Raw genomic sequence first — 22,948 nt, forward strand, 5'->3', positions numbered from 1 at the left:
AGTCTATTTTAGGTATAGTCTAAGGACCCATGACATTAGTAGTTTTTGCCTGAGCCTAGTAACTGTCATGCAAGTGGGCTAAAAGTATTGTCTGGGAAAGGTGGTGTGAGGTGAAAAATTAGACTATTGTAAGAAAGGAGTGGCAACAGTGTAAATACTGCTTTAGGCTAAGGGAAATAAGGCCTTAAATCTTTGTTTATATTTTTACCAGAACTGCTCGTTTTTAAAAAACATTTATTAATGAGAATGACAGAAACGAGAGAAAGAACCAGACATCACACTGGTACATGTGCTGCTGGGGGTTGAACTTGGGACCTCATACTTGAGAGTTCAGTGCTTTATCCATTGTGCCACCTCCCAGATCACAGAACTGCTCTAGTTTATGATGATGTGGGATTGAGCCTGGAATGAGAATTTTTTTTTGCATAACCATTACCATTATACTATCACTCAGGCCTAAGTCTCATTTATTTAAAAAAAATTTTTTGGTAGGACAGAGGCAGAGATAAAATGAGGAGGGGATTTATTTTTATAAATAATATTTCAAAAAAAGTTTGTAACATTTAAAAAAATAGTAAAAGAGGAAGAGAAGAAAAAGCTAGGCAGAACATACTACACATGTTAAATATGCTTTTGGTCCTTAAGAGGGAAATGGTTGTTTTTTCAGAGAGATTTATTTATTAACATGAGAGAGAAAAGGGAAGAGAGAGAACCAAAGCATCACTCTGGCACAGGCAATTCCCAAGGATTGAACTCAGGACCTTGTGCTTTTAAGCACAAAGCTCTAGCCATTGCACCCCCTTCCAAGCTATGGGTATGACATCATTTTTTAATGTTTATCTAAATATTGAGGGTTGTTGAGTTAATTTTTATATAGACTGTCTGGCCCATTCAATAATCACTTATCTCCCCCCCCCCCTTATTAAAGCACAAGGAAACAATACCTTCAGATTTAAAAAAATGAATTTAATCTCTCTAAAACAATGCCATAATTTTTTTTTTACAAATATCCACATTTGGTTTTCAGTTCACCAAGATGATATCAATACTGTTGACGTGGTGCAGCATACCACCCGCTGTCCCTTTGCCTTTGGAGAAGAGACCCGACTGCAAAGGGCACTGAGTATAGAGGCTAGTGGGACTCAGAGTGACAAGACAAAAAGAGCAGAAACAGGGTGACCCAACATGCCTGTCACAGAAAATATGGTATTTTGGGGGTGTGGAGGGCCAGGGGGGTGGGGGTGGGGGACAAAGAATCCATTTAGGTACATTGTGATGGAGTTTGCAAGCCAGGACTTTACCTCCAAGATAACAACAATGTGTATAGAACAAAATGCTATTTGAAAACATAATATTTATACAGGTATTTCTCTTGCAGCTTTTATAAAAAAAAATATCAAAACCTTCATGTCTTTAAATATATATATATATATATATATATATATATATATATACACAGGTGACTTTTAAAAAATTCCTTTTATAGCACAAAGTGTTTGCAAAATCAGGGGGCTTCTGCTGAGTGTTGACTATGCACATGGTGCATAGCTTCAAAGAACAGAGCTTCACAATCTTTTTTACAATAACTGAAAATTTGAAGTTGTAATTTCTCTGCCTCCTGAATTCTCCATGTCTTCCCAAATCCCTCAGATCCTAAAAATACAGTGTGAGAAGACTTCATGCATTGATGGGAATGGAAATTATTTACTCTGAAACTTCTAGTCTGTGAGATGATGAGTGTATGGACTGGAGTTAGGGAGAAGTGAGAGGAGGGTCACATCTCCATGTTTTCTCCCCATTCCAACCAGCATCTAATTAGACAGTGCTTGGGGTCCTCTCTCCAGTCTTCAAAGTTTCCAGTTCTCTTTCTCCCTGTTGAGAAAAATCTGAGGCTCTTGACAACATCACTGCCTGTGTGAAAACACTGCAATTCAAACATGAATAGTCACCATTTCCCTTTGGCCACTGGAAAACTTGAAGCTGAAGTATTGCATGTCTGCAAAGTCCTGGCAATGTATCCTGATGCATTTTTCATCATGTATTTAGTGCCTAGTAGATAACAAATGATCAAGAAGTATTTAATTGACTTGGAAATTGCATTGGAGTATTCTATAAAGTGCTTATATCGAGCTGTTTTTTCCTATTCAGCGTCACTTCCGACTAAATCCTCCTTGAGTTATTTGCTCAGTGTAGTGAATTACATGCAGTTCATTTGAAGTCCTCATGCTGTTTCATGCTCTTGTGGCTTCCAATGTCTCCTTAGCCTGAAGAAAACTAGATATATTTACTTAGTTTTTAAAACTTGACTTAAGGTCACTTCTATATTGCTGTTTATGTTTTTGTTTGTTTTGTTTTTGATACCACTCTCGTTTCCTTGACGATAAATGACTTTTCCTCTGTCTTTTGTGCCATAATGGTACTCTGAGAAGAATCTATTCCTTTTTCTTTTTCTTTTTTTTTCTTTGTATGCACTTGTGTCTTTTTCTACTGTTACTGCTAGCCCCATAAGGATAAAAAACACTAGATTGACCTGAACATCTGCAGCTTGGCACTTAGGTGGCACCTAGAGAATGGTGTCGGTGAGTTAATGTATTGCAGTCATAAAGAAAGAACTGGAGGGATTGATTTATTGCTGTAGATTCAAATCTGATCTCATTCTGAGGTTATCTGTTAACCTCAGTCTGTTTTATAAGTAACCATACTGTCAAGAGCACATAAATACAATTTAAGTTTTCCCTGTTTCTGGAAGATCATTTCTGCCAGTGCCTTCATAATTCTACCAGAAGAGTAGGCCATAAGTAGCAGGGTTAGCTGTGTTCAGGAAGTTCAAAATAGTTTCCTGAAAAAGGAAAGGGAGGTAAAGGCCTGGTAAAGGCCTGATTTCTTTTAAATACAGAAGAGGAAAAAAAAAATTTCCTTTCTTCCTCTCTTCCCTCATGACATTATTTCTAAGCTTCCTTCCATCTCTGTCATTTAGCAAATGTGTAATCCACTACTGATTCTAATAGATATCTGGTGACACGGGTAAAAGGCAGTAGAAGTGTAAAGTAAGGCTCAACAAAGCCTCTATAACTAACAAAAGAATGGGCCTGGGCCCTTGGATTTCACTTTGTTGCCATCCAACGTGAGCATTATTCTACATTCTGTATTTTTATAGTTGTCCCCATAGCTGCTGATTTCAAACAGCAGTTGCAGCATATTCAGGAAACATGAATGTCTCTGAGAAAGTTGTATTTCATTATCATTTCGAGAATTCAGGCTGAATCACGCTAACCTTGTTCATTTCTTTGTTGTTGTTGCCAGCCAAGATCTAAGTGGAAGTTTAGGAACTATGTATTGCTATTATCATTTCCCCCAGGAAATTCCATTTCTTTGGAGGCAAGTTACAGAAAATGTTGCTTGTTTTGTGTAAATGTCAGTGCTTTTTTTTTTTTTTTTTTCCACTTTCATTTTTGTTCTTCAGCCAATAAAATAATTTAATTTCCACTCTTGAAAGAACAGTAAGTGACTAAGCTTCACAGGAGTCAGAACCTGCTCTTAAAACTTTGTTTGGTGTTGGTTGTTCTAGGTCAGTCGTATTTACCCTCTGATGAAAGCTTCAGGACTCTCAACACACGTTATAAGGACACTGTTTGCTGCACAAAGCCTGGTAACTAGGCTATAGAACAAAATTGTTTTCTCAGATGTCAGGAGACCATGAGTGACACGGAGGAAGGTTCTAGTAACTCCAGAATGTCTGCCTGGAAATGCAAATGGTATCAAGCTGGTAAGACAGTGAAGCTTCATGGAAAGGACAGCTGGGAAGTGGGAGAGTGAAGGAAGCATTTTGCTTAAGTATGTCAAATCTCAGATATATTAAGGTTAGATACATATCTTCTGCTCCTACTTAAGCCAAACACTTCTATGTCACACACCTTGTCCATGGTTGTCCACTGGGAGTAAAGTGTCAGAATAGCAGAATGAAGAAAAGACTGTACCTTGGATGAGAGAGCCAGTGGGAATACCTTCTGGAACTATACGTTTACAATGGTTCCCATTGGCAGATCCCACAAAAGGAAAGAGGTTGTTTTCCCTGCCTCCTGCTCCCCAAGGCCCAGGTAAAACAAAGACAACATCCACAATAAAAAACAAAACAAAACAAAAAAACCTTTACATATACCCAGAGTTTTTTTTATTTACAAAGCAGTAAACCAAATCCCTAGGCGAGCATATATATTCAACATACTGTAATATTTGTATGTCATTTCCCCCATTAAATACAACTTCAGGTTTGGCCAGCTTTTCTGACTTTTAGTCGCATCTGTATGAACATATGATGGTAAAAACCTATGTATTATTTTGATATGCTTTCTCCACCTAAAGGAAATGGCAAAGAGTAAGAGAAATGGGAAACATATATGACAAAACTCATTCTACCATCCCTTGCCCCAGCCATAGCATATCTCAAATGTTTAATGCCTCAGCCAGTACCTACCATAAACTTGGGCTCTTGTAGAAGTATCTCCACTTAACTCTCATTAAGATGGCATCCCTCCTGGTACCTCAGGAGAAACTTATTTAATTTAGCCCAAAGTGTTCTGAAGGAAACTGAAAAAGCTACTTTTAGTAAGCTGAACTTAAAAAACGAGGAGTAGCTATGGTTCTGGAATGCTCTCATTTAAACTGAGGAGAATTTCTGACACTATGCAAAGTCTGTGCACTGGTCTTAAGTTACAAAAGAGAAAGCTGAGATGGGAGTCAAAGTGGCTACAGCTGACTGGGGTTCCAGGGATAGCCAGAGGTAGAAAAGATCTGCCTCTTTCTCTACATGCTTGCACAGTCAATGCTCTCTGCTTCTGGGAGTCGAGTTTCCAAAGGCATCTCTGAAAATTACAGATAGACCTCTTGTGGCACATTTTTAAGAACAATTTTCTCTATGTATCTGAACAATAGCCACAGGTGTGCCTCTTTTTCTAGATTTTTCCTTCCCTCTCTTTCACACACAAACATAAACACACATAAAGTCTGCATGGTAGGCCAATCATACCAAAAATAAATACTCTCATGTCTCTAAATTATTTATTGAACTAGTCTTATTTTTGAAATATGTTAATAAATAATCTAAATGGGGAAGGGAGTTGGGAGTGTTTTTTTCTTTTCCTTTTTTTTTTTTTTTTACTTATGTTGATGGATAGCCACAAAGCATAATTATTTTATTTACATAAAAACCCCAAACTCCAAAACCTAAAAAAGTACCACCCCAAACCAAATACCCTCTGTAAATATAGATTTAAAATGGTAAGTAAGCTACTGTACCATCGGCCTCATTTGGTTATGTACATTATGTTAGTCACTCAGCAGTAGCTAGTCCATGAATTCCTCATGGGTAGTGCAACCAGTTAAAAAGTGTATAAAACATTATACATATAAAAACTTTCACATCCTTTGGATGTTTGCAGTTCATCATAACTTTGTGGTTACCTTTCCGCAACATAAATTAAAAAAGTCATACATGCACTCACTCATTCACTCTCTCTCTCTCACTCTCTCTCTCTCAGAAACCCTTCCATCCAGGCATACACCATCCAGAGGGTGCATTGCATGGGACTGAATTCCTTGAGGCACGAAGGGAGTGGAGTGGTCCCATCCTCAGGGCAATCCATCATCTTCAATGCTTAATGCCACTCGCTGAGGAGACAGAGCAGAGAAGTTACCATTAGACCCACAGGAGCTCTTGAGGCTTACCCACAAAGTAGCAATATTCTATGACTTTATAGGCATCAGTTCACATACTCTTCAGGTTAACCCCAAGAAACAAGTTTGTCATGTTACTTTACAGATGAGAAAACTGAGACTCAATGAGTTTAAACAACAAGCATCCTGGATCATACACAGCAAGTGGGTGAACTAAAGTTTGAACCCAGATCTGTATGGATCCAGAGTTATAGCTTCTTTCATCATTCTGTTCCACTACCTTGTAAAGAAGGGCTTCAAAGACCTTAACTTTTTCCAGTGCTTTCTTAGAGGTTTTAGGTTTTGGTCAACTTGAGTGGGTTAGCTTTGGCAAATGCTTAAACTCCAGGACATTAGCTACTTGACTTTAGCATACCAATTACAATTAAAAAAGTAATCTGCTGCATAATTCCCAGTTGACTATAAAGAATTTGAAAGGAATATATGCCCATAAATGCAATCCTTTTTCCCCCCTCAAACCTTTCTTTCTAGTAATGAAATGCCAGCTGCCCTATGCCACAAACAGCTGAGCACTAGATGATAAACCCACTAGTTTCTGAGACAGTCTATTCCATTGTGGACACTACACTTAAATTCTTTCCTGTATTGACATGAAATCTGTTTCTTTAAATTAGCTGATGTTCCTTAAATCTATCACTTTTTAAAAAAAAGATTTTATTTATTTATTAATGAGAAAGGAGAGAGAAAGAACCAGACATCACTTTGGTATATGTGCTGCCGGGGATTGAACTCAGGACCTCATGCTTGAGAGTCTAGTGCCTTAGCTACTGTGCCACCTCCCGGATCACTAAATCTATCTCTTAAAGAGTTCTACACAGGACAACCCTTGACCTTTTCAGTGTCTGAATTCTCTTTCCTTCCTCTTGTGTTCCCCATGCTACACACCTGGCTTTCCCCAGCTGGTCCTGATGAAATCTATATTTCACTCTTTCATCCCACTTTTAAAAAATATTTATTAATGAGAAAGATAGGAGGAGAGAGAAAGAACCAGACATCACTCTGGTACATGTGCTGCTGGGGACTGAACTTGGGACCTCATGCCTGAAAATCCAATGCTTTATCCACTGCACCACCTCTCAGACCACATTCATTCCATTTTGACAGACCTTCATGTTTCAGTATCTTTCTTAATGTCATATAAATTTGACTACCCACTCACCTCTCTGAACCTTGATTTTATCATCTGTCAAATGGGAATAATAAGACCTACCTTACAGGATTGTTGGGGAATCAAATGAGATTATGTAGTGTTTAACCTACTACTTAACACACATGTCCACAGTATTGGAATCAATACCAACCAGCTTAGAAATAGAATCATACTAGAAATTTTCATCTCTTGATATTTTACATACAATAACAATTCCATTACTTGTCAGATCACCTTTGCTTATTAGTTAGTCTGCATGAATATTATAACTTGCTGCACTAGCATGGAGAGGTAAGACTATTTTCTTCTAGTATAGTTACTCTCCCACTATCTCCATGCAGATCTCTTGGCCAGAGACAAGCCTCAGCAATGATGGGAGAGCTATTTGGGAAAGGGACAGAGGCAAGAACAGATCATTGAGAATAGTGATTTCTAGACACAGTAGACAGAGATTTTTGTGCACATACAGACTGGAATTTGAATCCTGGTCCTGCCACTTCCTAGTAGTGACCCTAGGCAAGTATTCAGTTTCTCTGAGTCTCAGTTTCCTCATCTGAAAAATGGAGCTAATATCAACTTAATAAAACTGAAGAATAAGCAGGGAAATGTATTAAGTAGATTTGTCTGATACATAGTGGATTAAATATTAACCTGTCAGTCTCCTGCTTTCTTTGCAACTGGCAGGAGCTTAGACTCACTAGGAATAGTTCCCCCTCAGTTACCATCTCCTTTTCTGGAAACAATACCACTTAAGATGTTTTACAAAACAAACAAACAAACAAAAACAAACTCTCAAATGTGCTAACTTAAACTTCATAAGCTTAGGTGGCAGATAGAATCACCATTTTTACAAATAAGAGGAATCAGAAAGATGTGAATAAGATCACAGGGCCATGGAGTAGCAAATCCGGGAGTCCTCTCCATACTCCAAGCTCAATGCTTCTTCCACTGTGCCCCTCTCTGGTCTTTAAAAATTAAGCAACTGTTACTTAGATTAAGGCTCAAGATCCCCAAGGCCATCTTCTGACCCTCCTCACTTGCTCAACTTCATTTCAACATTTCCCCTTATAACAGTTTGATTCAATTTAATCTGCCCCAGACTCGATCATTTCTTCCAAATGTCATTTTCTCAGTCTACCATTGTCCCAGCTCCATCTTTCCTGTGCCCCACACCAGTGTACAATTTGCAGTCTTCCCAAACCAAGCAGCCTTCCAGGATAAGCTAAATCTGCCTGGGTCCATGCCCTCACTCACCAGCCCCTCAGACTCAGAGTGGCACTGCCCTACCTTGCACTTGACGACAGGCAGCTCGGAAAGAGAGTTCTTCGGGAGTTGGTGCAGCTGTGACCTTGGTTCTCCCGGCAAGACAAAAAGCTCCTTGAGGGCAGGGGCTGGGTCTTCCAGTTCTCTGGTCTCCCCAAGACAGGGCTCTGCCCACACTGGGCGATCAAAGCTGCTGATTGCCTGACAGGGGGATGGACTGGATGACCTATGAGGTCACACTCAGCCCCCTGACTCTGCTATGCAACCACGACATCTGCTTCAGCCACTTTATGGTCCTTGTTCCCCCAATAAGCCATGCCCTGTAGTGGCTCTCAGTTTCTGCACATGTTTCTTAATTAAACACCATCTATTACCTTCTCTGTGAGGCATTCCCTGCCTAAATCCCAAATAGAATCAATAGTTCCCATCAATCCCTGTTAATGTTTGATAGCATCTGTTCAACATACATGTAACTGGGAGTTAGCTATGTTGTGGCCAGCACCCAGGAAATATTAATCAGACAGTCCTACCTTCTAGGAGCTCATGCTGTAGTGGGGAAGCCCACAAGTAAAAAGACAAGTAGACTACATACAGTTTGACATGCCTTGTCATGGAGAGAAGTTACAGGAGGATAAAGCAAGCCAGGGAAAAGCTTCCTAGAGAAGGGGACTCCTGAATTCCCACCATGGCACGCAGCATACGACAGCATGTACAACAATGTGTGACTATTTCTAACTCCCCCCCCCCCACCAGATAGCTAATGTATGCTTGGCACATAGCCAGCATACAGTGTTTGTTTAAATGAATACCTTTGAATGGGATGACCACAGTTACTTTTCCAGGCCAAAAGTTCTGAAAACTTACTCAGCAGAAAGACAATTGGCTTCTTCACTGCCAGGAGGAATCTCTAGGTAGGTATAAGGTGGTCCTGGTAATCTTCTACCCCAGCCACCTGCCCCAGTCTTTCTGTGTCCTCAGGGTTTAGACCAGTGTCTGACACATAAATATTTGAAGGACGGAGGGAGGAAGGAGGGAAATGAGGTAGGAGGAAGGAAGAAAGGAAGAATTAAATCTTCCTGCAAGGAGTACTTACTGCAGGATACACATGGCCAATCTGGGCAGTCCTCCCTATGTGAAGCTCATCTTCATCCTCTTCTTCTGTTGTTTTCCTGTACACTGGGTTGTCAAAATTCATACTTTTTGTGTTCTTCCGCTTCCAGTTTCTCCAGATCAGGTAGCCACTCATACACAACAGGGCTATTACAGCTGAGGAACACAGAGGTTACATGGCACCTGCAGTGGACTCTAGCTCATTGCTTAGAAGCCAGTTTGCATTTCTTTGTAGCTCTCCCAACTTTACCGGCCTTGTTCCACTAGCTCTGCTTTCTGTGTGTTCTTTTCTTGCTGCTTAAAAACCTTTTTTTTTTTTTTTATCTCTTTCCTTAATAGTTACCAGTTCTTCAGATCTAGTTCAAATGTGAAGTCTTCCTCAACTGTTTTCAGTGTTCCCAGACCCAGTATGGTACTTAGTATCCCCAACCTGACCAACCCCTTCAAGGATGGGACTGTGTCTTATTTATGCTGTGTGAGTGAATTTCGTCACCACACCTTTATCCTAATGCTGATGCTTCCCTGGATTTCTCTAGAATATGCTTTCTCCAAATGAGGAGGGTTTTCAAAGTCAGAGCTCTGTGAGAAGAAATTTCTAGAAGGGAGACAGCTTTGAATTCTAACAGATTAAGTGAAGAAGAAAGTTCTACACAGATATGAGAAAATTGGGCAAGCAGCTTCATACAATAGCAAGAAGTCATTCTGAGCTTTCAGGCAGAGGCTGGAATGACAGACATGTAGGATGCCAGGGAGGAGGCTTTTCCTTTAATAAGATTATAAAAATTGATACCTATTAAAGATAGGAGCAAGGTAAAGATACCTGTTATCACTGCTACTATTTATTGTTCTGTCAATTTAGCTATATAGTTAGACTAGCTAACTAACTGAAAGGTTATGAAAAAGGGAGAAACCAAGCTATTATTACATATGAAAAAGGGAGAAACCAAGCTATTGTTACTAATAGATAATGGATGTTTAGAAAAGCAGATGAAACACTCTTTAGATATAATTTTAGTTCATCAAGCATCAACACAAAAACTGAATAGTTATAGTAACCAACACCAACCAATTAGGAAATGGAATAACACATACTAGCTCAACGTGAAAACAAAAAACAACAAAAAAACCCCCTGTGAAATAGGCTAACAAGAAATGTTTAAGTCCTATATAATCTCTAAAGTTCTGCTCATGCACATAAAAGGATCCAGATAGGCATCTTCTGTTCTTGAATAGAAGCCTCAGTATTGTGAAAATGAAATTCACTTCATATAAGCTACACATCCAAAATATAGAGCTTCACTTTACTTTTCAAGAACTGACAAGATGATTCTAGAGTTAATTTAAAAGAAAAACTGATTAAAAATAGCTAAAGAAAATGTTGCAAGGATAAAAATGCCCTAAACTAGATATCAAAAGATTACAAACTTGTGTTTCTAGCAAACAGATGATAGTTGGAGGGGAGTAAATAGGCTAGAGGATGATCACAACACCTGCGGTTTATAATAAGACGGCGATTCAGATCAGAAGGAAAGGATATGCCACTAAGTAACAGTCCTTGGAAAACCAGGTAAGCACAAAAAAGTGAACAAAAAGTTAACACAAAAAGTGTACCACTATGAGCAAACTCTAAAACAAATTCTGAATGAACCAGTATCTAAATACTACAAATGCTTAAGTCAATAGAAACATATACAGGGATCCCTGCATTCTACCTGAGAGATGTTGACAGACAGCAGGAACTCTGCTGTGGAACTGCTAGCTTTTTTTTCTTACAGAATCTGGCAGAAGTTTCTTTCTTTCTTTCTTTCTTTCTTTCTTTCTTTCTTTCTTTCTTTTCTTAACCTGATAATACCTGCAATGGGATTTTTTTTTCTGAAAGAAATTTTATGGATGAATAAAACAAACACTTAAAAAACATATATAGGGAGATAAGTTAATAATTTAGAGAGGCAGAACTTCTTAAGCAAGACACAAGACTCAGAAATCATAACAAAATCTTAAGAGCTTTGATAAATAAAAATGTATGCATTGTAAAGGAGTTTAAAAGTCAAGAGTTAGGGCAATATCACAGTGGTAGTACATGGGACTTGTAAGTGAATGGTCCTGGGGTTGAAACCTGGCATCACCATTTGCAGAGCTGATCAGTGCTCTAATAAAAAAAAAAGTGGGGTCCGTGTGGTGGTGCAGTGGGTTAAGTGCACATGCTGTAAAGCGCAAGGATCCGGGTTCAAGCCCCCGGCTCCCCACCTGCAGGGGCGTCGCTTCACAAGCAGTGAAGCAGGTCTGCAGGTGTCTATCTTTCGCTCCCTCTCTCTGTTTTCCCCTCCTCTCTCCATTTCTCTCTGTCCTATCCAACAACAAGGACAGCAATAACAACAACAATAAACAACAAGGGCAACAACAACAACAAAAAAGCCTGCAGGAGCAGTGGATTCATAGTGCAGGCACCAAGCCCCAGTGGTAACCCTGGAGGCAAAAAAAAAAAAAAAAAAAAGTGTAGCTACCCACGTAAAATATTAAACAGATTTTGGGGTTGAAATCTGGCACCACCATTTGCAGAGCTGATCAGTGCTCTAGAAAAAAAAAAGTGCAGTTACCCATGTAATGTATTAAAAAGATTTCACTTTCATCATGTACAGATATTTATACAAATATGAACAAGACAAATAATCAACAGAAAAACAAGACTGAATAGGCAATTCATAAAGGACAAAGGTATGAATTGCCAGCAACTCTATGATTAGGATACTCTACCCTAGGATACCCTAGGATACCCTAGCTCTCAGGGAAATATCAGGAATGCATACTTTTCTTTCACTCCTCAGATTAGCAAACTTAAAAATACTGATTATGTCAAGGTGGGTTACACCAATGAAGCAGCACACATACGCCTTTCTACAGAACACAGGATGGCAAAAAAAAAAAAAAAAGGGCCTTTCTCCCTCTCTCTCTCTCTCTCTCTGGACAAAATTCAAAGCATTTCCCATTCACTCTATTCACAGTAACTCTAGTGTGGTTCCCTCATCTTTTCTGTTGAAACTTTTCAAGAACAATGTTTAACCACTTTTATTTTCCTTACTATAGAGTCTGACACATAATAGTGGCTTCATAAATGTTGAAAAACAAAGAGAAAGAAAACAAAGATAGCACGATCTATTAAGGGAATGACAGGCAGCTCTACCCACTAGCTCAACAAGTACTTCGCTTTCTACCAAACGCCAGGCATTGCTAGAAGCTGAGGAGAGTGGTGAGCAGGAGAGTCTGTACCTGTGCAGTTCCACATGTTTGGAGTGCAGAATGTGAAGGGGGGATGCAACTGGGTGGTGTTCAGGGGCCAGTTCCTGAGGGACCTTTATGCCAAGCTAAGAAATCAAACTAAATCAAGACTGGGAGGTAGGCTAGCGGGACAGAAGAAAGTTGATGGGTCAGGTCAGCGGGCCAATTGCACTCTTCTTCCAGGGCTTCCCCAGATGATGGCAGGGTCTGTTCTCTCTCCAGTGACTTGGTGCCATACTCACCGATGGGTACAATGATCCCAATGACAGCAGCAGTGACTGTTGAACCCATCTTGCCACCTTCATTTCCATCTGTGAAACACAAACATTTGCAGAATGATGCACCTTCACTGTGGGTCCAAGTCCTTGCAGACTGTAAGCAATATGGATTATCCCATGGCTGGACAGTGGCGCACCCAGTTAAGTACACAAAGGACCCATGTAAGGATCTGAGTTCAAGCCCCTGCTTCCCACCCGCAACAGGGATACTTCACAAGTGGTGAAGCAGGACTGCAATCTACCTCTCTGTCCTACTGAATAAAAAATGGAAAGGAAAAAATGACCACGGGGAGTGAGTGGATTTGTAGTGCTGGCATCAAGCCCCAGCAATAACCCTGGAGGCAAAAAAAAAAAAAAAAAAAAAGAATTATCCCACTGCTTCTTGCCCTCATGTCAAAGTAGTGATCCTGGCTAATGCATGTCAGTCAGTCTTTCTAGATCCTTTTAAAATCCCTGTGAGACAAGCAAGACAGAACTTATTTCCATGCCACAGGTAGGGAAATAAAGTCTTAACTGAAGTTTGGAGGATAATTCACACAGCTGGGATTCAGTGACAGAACTCATGACCTAAGTCCCATATTCTTTCTATTGAATTATGGTGGGAGGAAGCTGAGAGCCATATGAGAAATTAGGTCTTTATCTTGTTGACTGATTGGGACAATTGCCTTTTTCATCTGTTATCTGTTGCTTTGTCTCTTGTTGCTCTGCCTTTCCATTTGTGTTGTTAGTGTTTTAGTAATTAATTAAAATCAGATGTTGTAGAGTCGCAGAATCCAAAGCACAGGTCTGTGTGTCAGAATTCCTGGAGCAGTGCCGCTGGGGAGGTGTCACTAGGCACAGCATACTGCTTGCGTGTGTGAGGCCACAGCTGAATCCCTGATACACAGGATGGCATAGCGTTCGGGCCTGTCATAGCACTCATAAGATAAATGAATCTTTAAAAAAATACTTGGTGCAAATCTGGTGTTATTTACTATTTGCGTGACCTTGGGAAAATATTTTACGTTATAAATGTTATATTTATCTTTAAAATGGGAATCCCAACCTTCTGGGGACTTAAGAAAGGCATATTTTAAAGTGCTTGGAAAACGTGCTATCTTAAAACGCACCATCTTTTTCACTTTTACAGCCATCATCATGATGACATTTGTACGGCACTTTGAAATTTAAAAGTCCTTTTTTCTCTTGCATCCTCATGACAGCCCTCTGAGGCGTGAAGAGGAGCTATCATATATAATTTTCTCTGAGAGGGATGACTGCCCCTGGCAGTGGACCAATTCCTATCCTCTCAGTGTGTCTATTTCTGCAAGTGACTCCAGGGGAACCTAATTGTAAAGCGGGAGAAAAGAGCTGCACTGCTTTACAAAGCTGTTTTCCCACTCCAGAGTGGGTTGGGACGGTACAGCCTGGAGCATGATGAAGCCAGCAGGGAGATTCCCTGCTCAGCTCTGCCGTGGATGAGAGGAACTGCGGTTCATGTTCCACCCATCTCTCCAAACTTTGGGATGGTTCTGTCTCTTTAAAAAACATTATTTGTTAGGGGTCGGGTGGTAGCACAGTGGATTAAGCGGACGTGGCGCAAAGCGAAAGGACCTGCGTAAGGATCCCGGTTCGAGCCCTTGGCTCCCCACCTGCAGGGGAGTCACTTCACAGGTGGTAAAGCAGGTATGCAGGTGTCTATCTTTCTCTCTCCCTCTCTGTCTTCCCTTCCTCTCTCTATTTCTCTCTGTCCTGTCCAACAGTGATGACATCAATAACAATGATAATAATCACCACAACAATGGTAAAACAACCAGGGTAACAAAAGGGAAAAAATGGCCTCCAGGAGCAGTGGATTTGTAGTGCAGGCACCAAGCCTCAGCAATAACCCTGGAGGCAAAAAATTAAAAAACAAACAACATTATTTGTTAATGAGTGAGAGAAGGAGAAAGAGAAGACCAGAGTATTACTCTGGCACAATGAGATGCTGGGGGTTGGAAGGGGGACCCTGAAAGTCCATTGCACCACCTCCTGGGGCCCCTTTGGGGGTGGTTCCCAACTCTGCAGATCCAGCTTCTGCTGGCTAAAAGGGCAGTGAGAAAGGTGCTGCCAAATGCTAGTTTCTGAGCCATGAATGAAAGGGAAACATTTAAAATGTTTATCCTCCTACATGAGCTCCCCCTGGCAGGTAACTCAATTAAAAAGATCTTAGCTAGTTAATGAGACAGGACATTTCTAGCAGCGACAATTACTGCTCCAGATGATTTAATAAGTGGTGAACCTAATTGTTTTCATTCTCGGATTTGGAAAGAGACACAAGCAGACCATAGTTTTGGATATTTCTGTCTGGGGAACCTACTGAAGGTTCTCTGGAGACCAGAGCTTTAGGCATTCCCACATCTGAGGGACTCTCCTTCACACATTCATCCTTCACACATGACACAGACATAATCAGCAGAGGCCGTTACATTGCCTGCTCTGTGGCAACCTGGGGAAGCAGGTAGGGGAAAGATTCTTACCATCCTACTTTGTGGGTGAAGAGGCAGGCTGAGGCCTAGAGGCAGGTGACAGCTTCCCTCTATAACAGGAACACTCAAGGCTCCAAAGTCACAGAAGTTGCTTTACCTCCCTCTGTTTCCTCCTCAGAAATGTCCAGCAGTCAACTCTAGTGTCATCACTTCTTTCCCCCATGCTTCCCACTCTGGCTTCCCTGGAAGCTCTCCCCATGTCATGAAAGAATGCAGAGCATTTTCTTACAGTGCTGGGAGTGGTTGCTGGTTGCAGGGCTTGGGGTAGACGGCCTGATGCTGGGAGCCCTGGGGATACTGGCAGAACTTGAGACGGCAGCTGCCTGGTTCGGTGTCTCTGTGCTGTGATTCTGGTAGGTGGGGCTGTGGACGGTGGTCCCTGGTGCCCTTGTGGTGTCAGCTACTGTCCTCGTGGGAGCAATTAAGGTTGTAGTTGAGGTAGACTGAGGCGCTGGAAGGGAAATACCATGAAGGACACTTGGACAGAAAACTTTGTTGCTTTGTGTCTACATTTTTGTGTTCATGACTTATGAACTCATCCTCATGGGTCAGCTCAAACACTACTTTTCTTCCTGAATGGCTATCGTTTTTCCACTAGCTGAATCCCAGGCATTTTGTCTGTCTTTATACTGCACATTGATTTGATAGAGACGAGTCATTGAATTAATGCTACAGGATTAAGTTTGGGTAAGACCACTATAAGACAGGTGGAGAGGGAAGTCATGAAAATCTAGGATTTTATACTCATATTGTTACATTATCGTGTGTAAACTCTCACTCCACTTTAAACAGTTGAACCTGGAAATTATAGATGATGCAGTTAACTTATGCTTAAACAAAGGACCTTGGCACTGCATCAAGATTGGAAAAGAAATTTTAATTCATATGGCAGAAAGAACAATGTTAAAGTTCACCCTACTCCTGCAGCCGTCTCAATCCTTTGTTTCTTGCTATCTGCCTTTGCTACTTTTCCAGAAGAGGATTAAAATATTCAGCCACAAAATATTTTTAATATGGGTGAAATATTAACTGTTATCCCTGATCATATTATAAGAGGGCAACTGTGTGGTTTATGCTGTAGGTGCAAAATGGATATGTTCATAGTCACCTGAATATAGTAACTGAAGCCATGGGAAACAAAGGTTCTCAATCTGAGATCTGCACGAGTTCTACAAAGTCCCTGAACAAGTGGGAAGAGAAAGCCTTAGAAGGACCTTGGAGGACATCAGCATTTCAGGAAGGTGTGGGTCTGCTTACCTCGGTAGCATCTCTTCATGTCTGGGCCCAGCCACATTGTGTCAGGACAGGCACATGTATACTTGGGAGAGTGGCTGGAGATCTGGGGGGCAGGAAGGCACAAGTACTCACAGCCTCCACTGGGCTGGGCACTCAGCTCGCAGGCATCTGCAGCTAATGCGAGAGAGGGAGAGAGTGTGAACGTGAGTTGGAGCACAGGCAGGCCATGCTATAATAGGTCTTCCCACTCGGAAAGTTGGCTCTGCAAGTCTTCTCTACCATTTTCACTGGGCACCTCAGCACTGTACATTGTGCTTTATTGCTACATTTTCACTTAACTCTGATGGCAATGCAGAGGTGGGCATTATGCCCCAGGATGATGGATCCAGACACCTCAGCCTAAAGAGAACGAAATCATCAAAGCTAAGCCTCTAGTAATGCTGGAGACATAATTTAAATTGAGGTTGTTCTCCTACCCCAATTTCTAGGACTAGGATCACCTACCAGCCTTCTCTTTGTGTCCTTTTACCTCTCAACTTCAGCCCCACAGCCAAAACCTCAGTTTCAGTTAGAAGGAGTATATCCTACAACTGCTAGAGGAGGGACAGCCTAGAAGCAGGATTCCTGACATCTCCTTCCAGCCAACAAGCTGGCTGCAGTATGGCTCTGCTACAAACAGGTACGGACAACGCGTAAGAAGCAATGTGCTCCTTCATGGCAGAAGTAGCTCTGGAATCAGACAGACCTGAATCTGGCTTCTAGATCTGCCCCTTGCCAACATTATTTGACATCTGTTTTCTCAACTGTTAGATGGAAACAGTGATGCCATGAATGGCAAAGCTAGAATAGCCACACATTTATTTATACCTAGATTTATTTCCTCAAAAGCTTGAGACAAACTGAGATAAAAATTATATGACAGTGTTCTACCAATGAGAGGAATTGCTGGTAATATTAGTTGGGGTGCTGACACATGACAGGGACGTGAGTACAGTCTCCCTAGTGGGGGGGAGGGGATGTGGCAAGGGAACCAGGGACCGGGGAAGGCTCACCTCTGGGCTGTTTTAGCTCGTGGAAGATGACAATATCATGTGGATTGTTGAGGTTCTCAGCTAGAACGGAGATTTCCAGGCCATTGAGCCGATTTGCACTGAAAATTGCCTCATTTTCAAGGTCTGTCCAGAATACCTTGTCCTGTGGGGTATAGATGCAAAGGATGGGAGGCCTAGAGCCTAAACCCATGATGTCACTCTGAGACCTCAGCCCCGAATCATAGTCACCAGGACTGCCCTGCTGTTACCCCAAAGCTCCTGTCCAGATTCACACTGGAACTCAGAGTTTTATCGGTGGCATTTGCCCAATTCTCTTCTGTCTCACAGGGTTATTTGGCGATTTTGTGCTTTGCCTTGAAGACTGTCACTAATGCTGAGCTGGGCCTGCTTCCAGGGGCCAGCAGAAACCTAAAGTCTCTATTGCTTTATTGCTGTGACCATTCCAGGGGCCTGAGACCAAGACCGAAGGGGATGTGTAGGAGAGCTCTTCCCTCCTGGACCTCCTAGAGCCTCTGGGTTTGCACACATACATCCAGGGGTTGGTTTGCACATGCCCGGAGTTGTATCTCTAGACAAATACACATCGGCCAGCACAGCCATGTATCCTCATGCACAGATGTAGACATAGACACATGTCCCTCCACACACACAGAGAGACACACGTGCACCAATCTAAACACTGGACATGTATCCACAGTCACAAGCTCCAGCACATGTTTACATAGCTGCATTTGTGCACACACATGCACACACATATACTTTACATACACATGCCACAGAGATGCACAAACACATGTACAAGTGTCCGAACACACCTGTCCTTTGAAGCAGGGGCTGGACCTGGTGGTGGGCCTTTGCCCACAGTCTCAGAGTAGTGCTGGGTGATGTTGCTCCAGGAAAACATCTCCAGCGGCCACCTCAGCCCACTGCCCCTTGCTTTCCCTCCCCCTGGTGGCAGTTAGGTTTGGGAGAGAGGTCCATCTGGGCAACCTTGATTGGTTCTGGCTTCCTCAGTCCCCAGGCATAAGAAACCAAGAGGGTCTTGACCTTTTACTTTCCTGGGATTCTCCTGGGAGCTAGGCTATTTATTATCTGGTCACTTCTATGACCCCAGGGTACAGCAATGGTCAGTGACAACTGGCCTCTCACAGGCCACTGACAGTAAATAACTCTAAAGAAATGTATGTTTCTTTCTCCACCTCAACCTTACATTTATATACCTTCTGCCTATGGGGGTACAGTTCTGGGTGCTAAGTGTACAGAGAGAAATACACACAATCTCCCAACTTACCTATAAGAAGAGCCCTGGGGGTGAGGGGTCTTGGGAAGGGCATACAGGAAAAGGAGCCAGGTGGATAACAGGCTAAGAAGCCCTGCATGTCAGAAGCTCACAAACTGCACCCAGAGGCCAGAAGACAGCCCTCAGTAGGACTCATGAGCACACCCTTTGCCATGGGGAGGACTGGGTTCAAACCTCTTGCATAATTAAGAAGTGGAGTATTGCTATCATGCCTTTCCTTTTCTCTCTGTCTTTCTCCCTATTTGTCTCTCTCCATCACTATCAAATACTGAAAGGAAAAAAAAAAAAAAGGAGCCCACTAGAAGTGGTGGAATCATGCTGGTGCAAAAAGCCCCAGCGATAAAAGCAAAGCGAACAAGTCAGATGGCTTCCCAAGCCTTTCCTTGGCACCAGCATCCAGATGGGGAACGCCTCCCAGGAATGGCTCACCTCAAACACCGCTATCCCAAAAGGGTGGCTCAGGAAGTCAGGGGAGGAGATCAACATCTTCCTGGTGCCACCGCTGAAGTCGATGCTGGACAGCTGGTGCAGCTTGGAGTCCACCCAGTACAAACGCTGGTTCAGCAAGTCTTGGGGAGGAATGGGGTTGGGGGTCAGCTTAGTAGTCAGCATCTCCACTCCTCTGCTCCCCCCCACCCAGCCCACATTTTCCAAGCTAGAGCTCAGACAGAGTGGTCAGCCTGGGACACCCACCAAGGCACAAAGGCACTGACACTGTGATAGGCTGCAGAAACTTGAGAGGGGAGAGCTGCAGGGCGTGGGCAGAACCAGCTGCTGGACCAGACTCCTGGCTCAGGGGGAGGGCTCACCCAGGGTGATTCCATTTGGCCATTCGATATTGTCTGAAACCAGTGTCTGCCGGTTCACACCGTTGAGCCCAGACTTCTCAATCTTGGCCTGGTACCCCCAGTCAGACCAATACATGAACCTAAAGGAGAAGAAGAACTTAGTTTAACTTTTTTTTTTTTGCCTCCAGAGTTACCACTGAGCTCAGTGCCAGCACTATGAATCCACTGCTCCTGGAGGCCATTTTTTCTCCCCATTTTTTTATTAGATAGGACAGAGAGAAATTGAGAGAGGGTGAGAAAGATAAAAAGAGAGACACCTGCACACCTGCTTCACTACTTGTGAAGCAATGTCCCTGCAGGTGGAGAGCTGGAGGCTCGAACCCGGATCCTTGCATGGGTCCTTGCGCTTTGTACTATGTGCACTTAACCTGGTGTACCACCACCTGGCTCCCTTAGTTTAACTTCTTGTAAGGACAGGACTAGGGCTCAATGAACCGTAGGAACCATGAAATCTTTTTGTTGTTGTTGCGGATGGAGGTAAGGATTCATACAAGAGTGATTTTACCTCTCTCAGGTTGAGCTTTTCATTCATTCAGACAGAGACTGAGAGAGGGAAGGAGATGTCATTGCACTAGAGCTTCTCTTGGCACCGTGACACTGCCATGAGGTACCAGGTTCTGAACCTGGGCTATGTGCATGGCAAGGCACACACCCTGCCTTGAGGGCTATCTTCAGGCCCCAGAACCATCAAGTGCTAATATTAGCAAGTGCTTTGACCTTTAACTCATCTTAGTATCTGAAGAGGCCTGTATTCCCTGAGGCTCCACTTGGCCTCAGCCGGAAAGCCTGTGATCCCATCTCTCCCACTTGTAGCAGTTCCACCTCGAGCCCTAAACCCACCTCTGCTGAAACCTGGTGCCAAGCCAAGGCTGACTCTGGGCTGGAGGGCAGAGCAATGGTTCCAGATACCTTCCATTTGTCACTTCATATTCACTCTCTATCCACCTCCCGTCTGCTTTGTGCACTGACCCCTGCTCCCCCCCTCCCCCCCGAAAAAAAGCTGCCTCATGTGGGAATCACATCAAGGGATTGGGCTCCCTGGCCTTTTGGCTTGCACTTGTGTTCATCAAAACATTGGAGGGGGACATTGAGGTCAGGGCATTTCTTTCCTTTGACTCCTCTTACTGGGTTGCCTCTGGCTTGCTAATGCTTTTGACCCAGTCTGCCCCACTCTCTTTTTGGATGAACTCCCTTGCTCCTGCCCCTAAGGCCTGGACCCAGTTTACTCTTAGTAGTCTGGGTGGTGCTTCAGACTGTTTCACTCCTTTATAAAAAGCTGCTGATTAAATCATCAAGCTATCTTAAAGTGTGCAGTGGGCGTCCAGCTGGGACCTATAACTCTTATGACCTGAGGGACAGGCATGGCAGGGGTAGCCTGAGGTCTCCAGGCAGGAGAGTAGACAGGGATGGGGCAGAGGCAGGACAAGGGCACAGCAGATTCAGTGATCTGGGTCTTGAATTTTGTTGTCCTGCAGGGCAGGGAGTAGACATGCTTCTCTAGAAGCAGAAGGGAAGAAGTCAAAGGGAGGTAACTTTAGAGATGTGGGGGAACATTCTAACAGACAGAACTGCCCCAGAAAGAAACAGGCCCAGGGCCAGAAGGTGGTGCACCTGGTTAAATGCTCACATTACAGTGCTCAGGGACCCAGGTTCAAGCCCCTAGTCCCCACCTGCAGAGAAGGAAGCTTCATAAGTGGTGAAGCAGGGCTGCAGGTGTTTCTCTGTCTCTCTGTCTTTCTATCTCTCCTCCTCCCCTCTCAATTTCTCTGTCTCTATCCAATAATAAATAAGTAAAAATATTAAAAAAAAAAAAAAAAGAAAGGAAACAGGCCTCTGGGAAGCAATGAGTGCCCTGTATCCAGAAGTAAGTGAGTAGCTACTGAGTGTCTGCCTGCAGCAGGCAGCGTTGTAATCCAGGAGCTTCTAAAGACAATTTCTACAGCCTAGCTCTACTCTCTGAAATATCTTTTTAAAAAATATTTATTTATTCCCTTTTGTTGCCCTTGTTGTTTTATTGTTGTAGTTATTACTATTGTCGTCATTGTTGGATAGGACAGAGAGAAATGGAGAGAGGAGGGGAAGACAGAGAGGGGGAAAGATAGACAGACACCTGCAGACCTGCTTCACTGCCTATGAAGTGACCCCCCTGCAGGTAGGGAGCCGGGGGCTCGAACCAGGATCCTTATGCTGGTCCTTGCGCTTTGCGCCATGTGCGCTTAATCCACTGCGCTACCGCCCGACTCCCTAAAATATCTTTTTAATGTGTGTATGTGTGGTTTCAGCACCCTGAGCTGACCTTTTTTTTTTTTTTAATTGTTCAGGTGTCTCTGTGTGTGAGAAAGGTCAGTGTGCTACTCTGCCATTTATACTAGTTTTTATATTTTTAAATTTTTTTTTTTTTTTACCAGATTCACTGTCCTGGCTCATGGTGGTGTACTGAGCTGACTTTTTCAGATAGAAAGAGACACAGAGAGGGAAAGACACCAACGCAGTGGAGACTGGGCTCAAAGAGGGCTCCTATGCTCAGTCAAGCAGGTGTACTATCCAGGTGACCTGCTTTGCTGGCCTTGGGAGGCTCTCATGATGTGATGAATGAACAGCAGGATTTGGGAGAACTCTGGCATCCAGTGTCCTAAAAAGCCTAGCTACAGGGTTAGCAGACTGGGTACTTCCTCTCCTATGGCCTTTGTCTGCACATGCTAGGGCCTGTCAAAGCCCTCAGGATCGCTTCCGAGACAGACACATGAGAATTTAGCACCTGCCGTGAGAGAGTGGGAAATGTCAGGGAGGGACACTCACCCTCGAAGGGGGTCAACAGCAATGGCCCGAGGTTCGCTGAGGTCACGGCTGAAGAGAGTGCATCGGCGGCTGCCATCGACCCTGGCTACTGAGATGGTCTTGTTGCCTGAGTCGGTCCAGTAGATGTGCTTGTGGACCCAGTCCACAGCCAGGCCCTCCGGAGAATGCAGCTGCTCGTCAATGAGGACTTCCTGCTCCACTGGATCACTGGCCTTGTCCATGTAGGTGCTAGGAGCAACCAGAGCCATTCATGCGGCCATGGAGCTGCCTGCAAGCCCTCCCTCCTCTTTCTTCCTTGTGGGCCATGACAGTGGAACTTGGCTAATTCCACCCAAGCCTTTCCCTGGGTAAGGACATAGGCTTGAGATAGCCACTGTCTTTGCCATACCAGAGCCC

General features: G+C 43.1%; 1 protein-coding gene across 10 annotated transcripts in view; it reads right to left on the reverse strand.

Annotated features, from left to right (window-relative positions):
- Window positions 1-1,386: 1,386 nt before the first annotated feature.
- LRP8 (LDL receptor related protein 8) overlaps window positions 1,387-22,948 on the reverse strand; it is a 96,035-nt gene continuing 74,473 nt past the window's right edge. For 8 of the 10 annotated variants that reach the window (XM_007534188.3, XM_060206220.1, XM_060206219.1 and 5 more), the window contains 10 exons: window positions 22,553-22,780; window positions 19,715-19,833; window positions 19,335-19,474; window positions 17,606-17,747; window positions 16,575-16,727; window positions 15,547-15,768; window positions 12,775-12,843; window positions 9,240-9,412; window positions 8,171-8,347; window positions 1,387-5,667 (listed from right to left, as the gene is read on the reverse strand). In XM_007534188.3, coding sequence (XP_007534250.1) covers window positions 5,629-5,667; window positions 8,171-8,347; window positions 9,240-9,412; window positions 12,775-12,843; window positions 15,547-15,768; window positions 16,575-16,727; window positions 17,606-17,747; window positions 19,335-19,474; window positions 19,715-19,833; window positions 22,553-22,780 — 1,462 coding nt within the window. In that variant the 3' untranslated portion in view covers window positions 1,387-5,628. The remainder of the gene's footprint in view (window positions 5,668-8,170; window positions 8,348-9,239; window positions 9,413-12,774; window positions 12,844-15,546; window positions 15,769-16,574; window positions 16,728-17,605; window positions 17,748-19,334; window positions 19,475-19,714; window positions 19,834-22,552; window positions 22,781-22,948) is intronic. The other 2 variants (XM_007534189.2, XM_060206222.1) reach the window with 1 other exon arrangement.

This window comes from Erinaceus europaeus, chromosome 13 (genome assembly GCF_950295315.1).
Source record: "Erinaceus europaeus chromosome 13, mEriEur2.1, whole genome shotgun sequence".
Lineage (NCBI taxonomy): Eukaryota > Metazoa > Chordata > Mammalia > Eulipotyphla > Erinaceidae > Erinaceus > Erinaceus europaeus.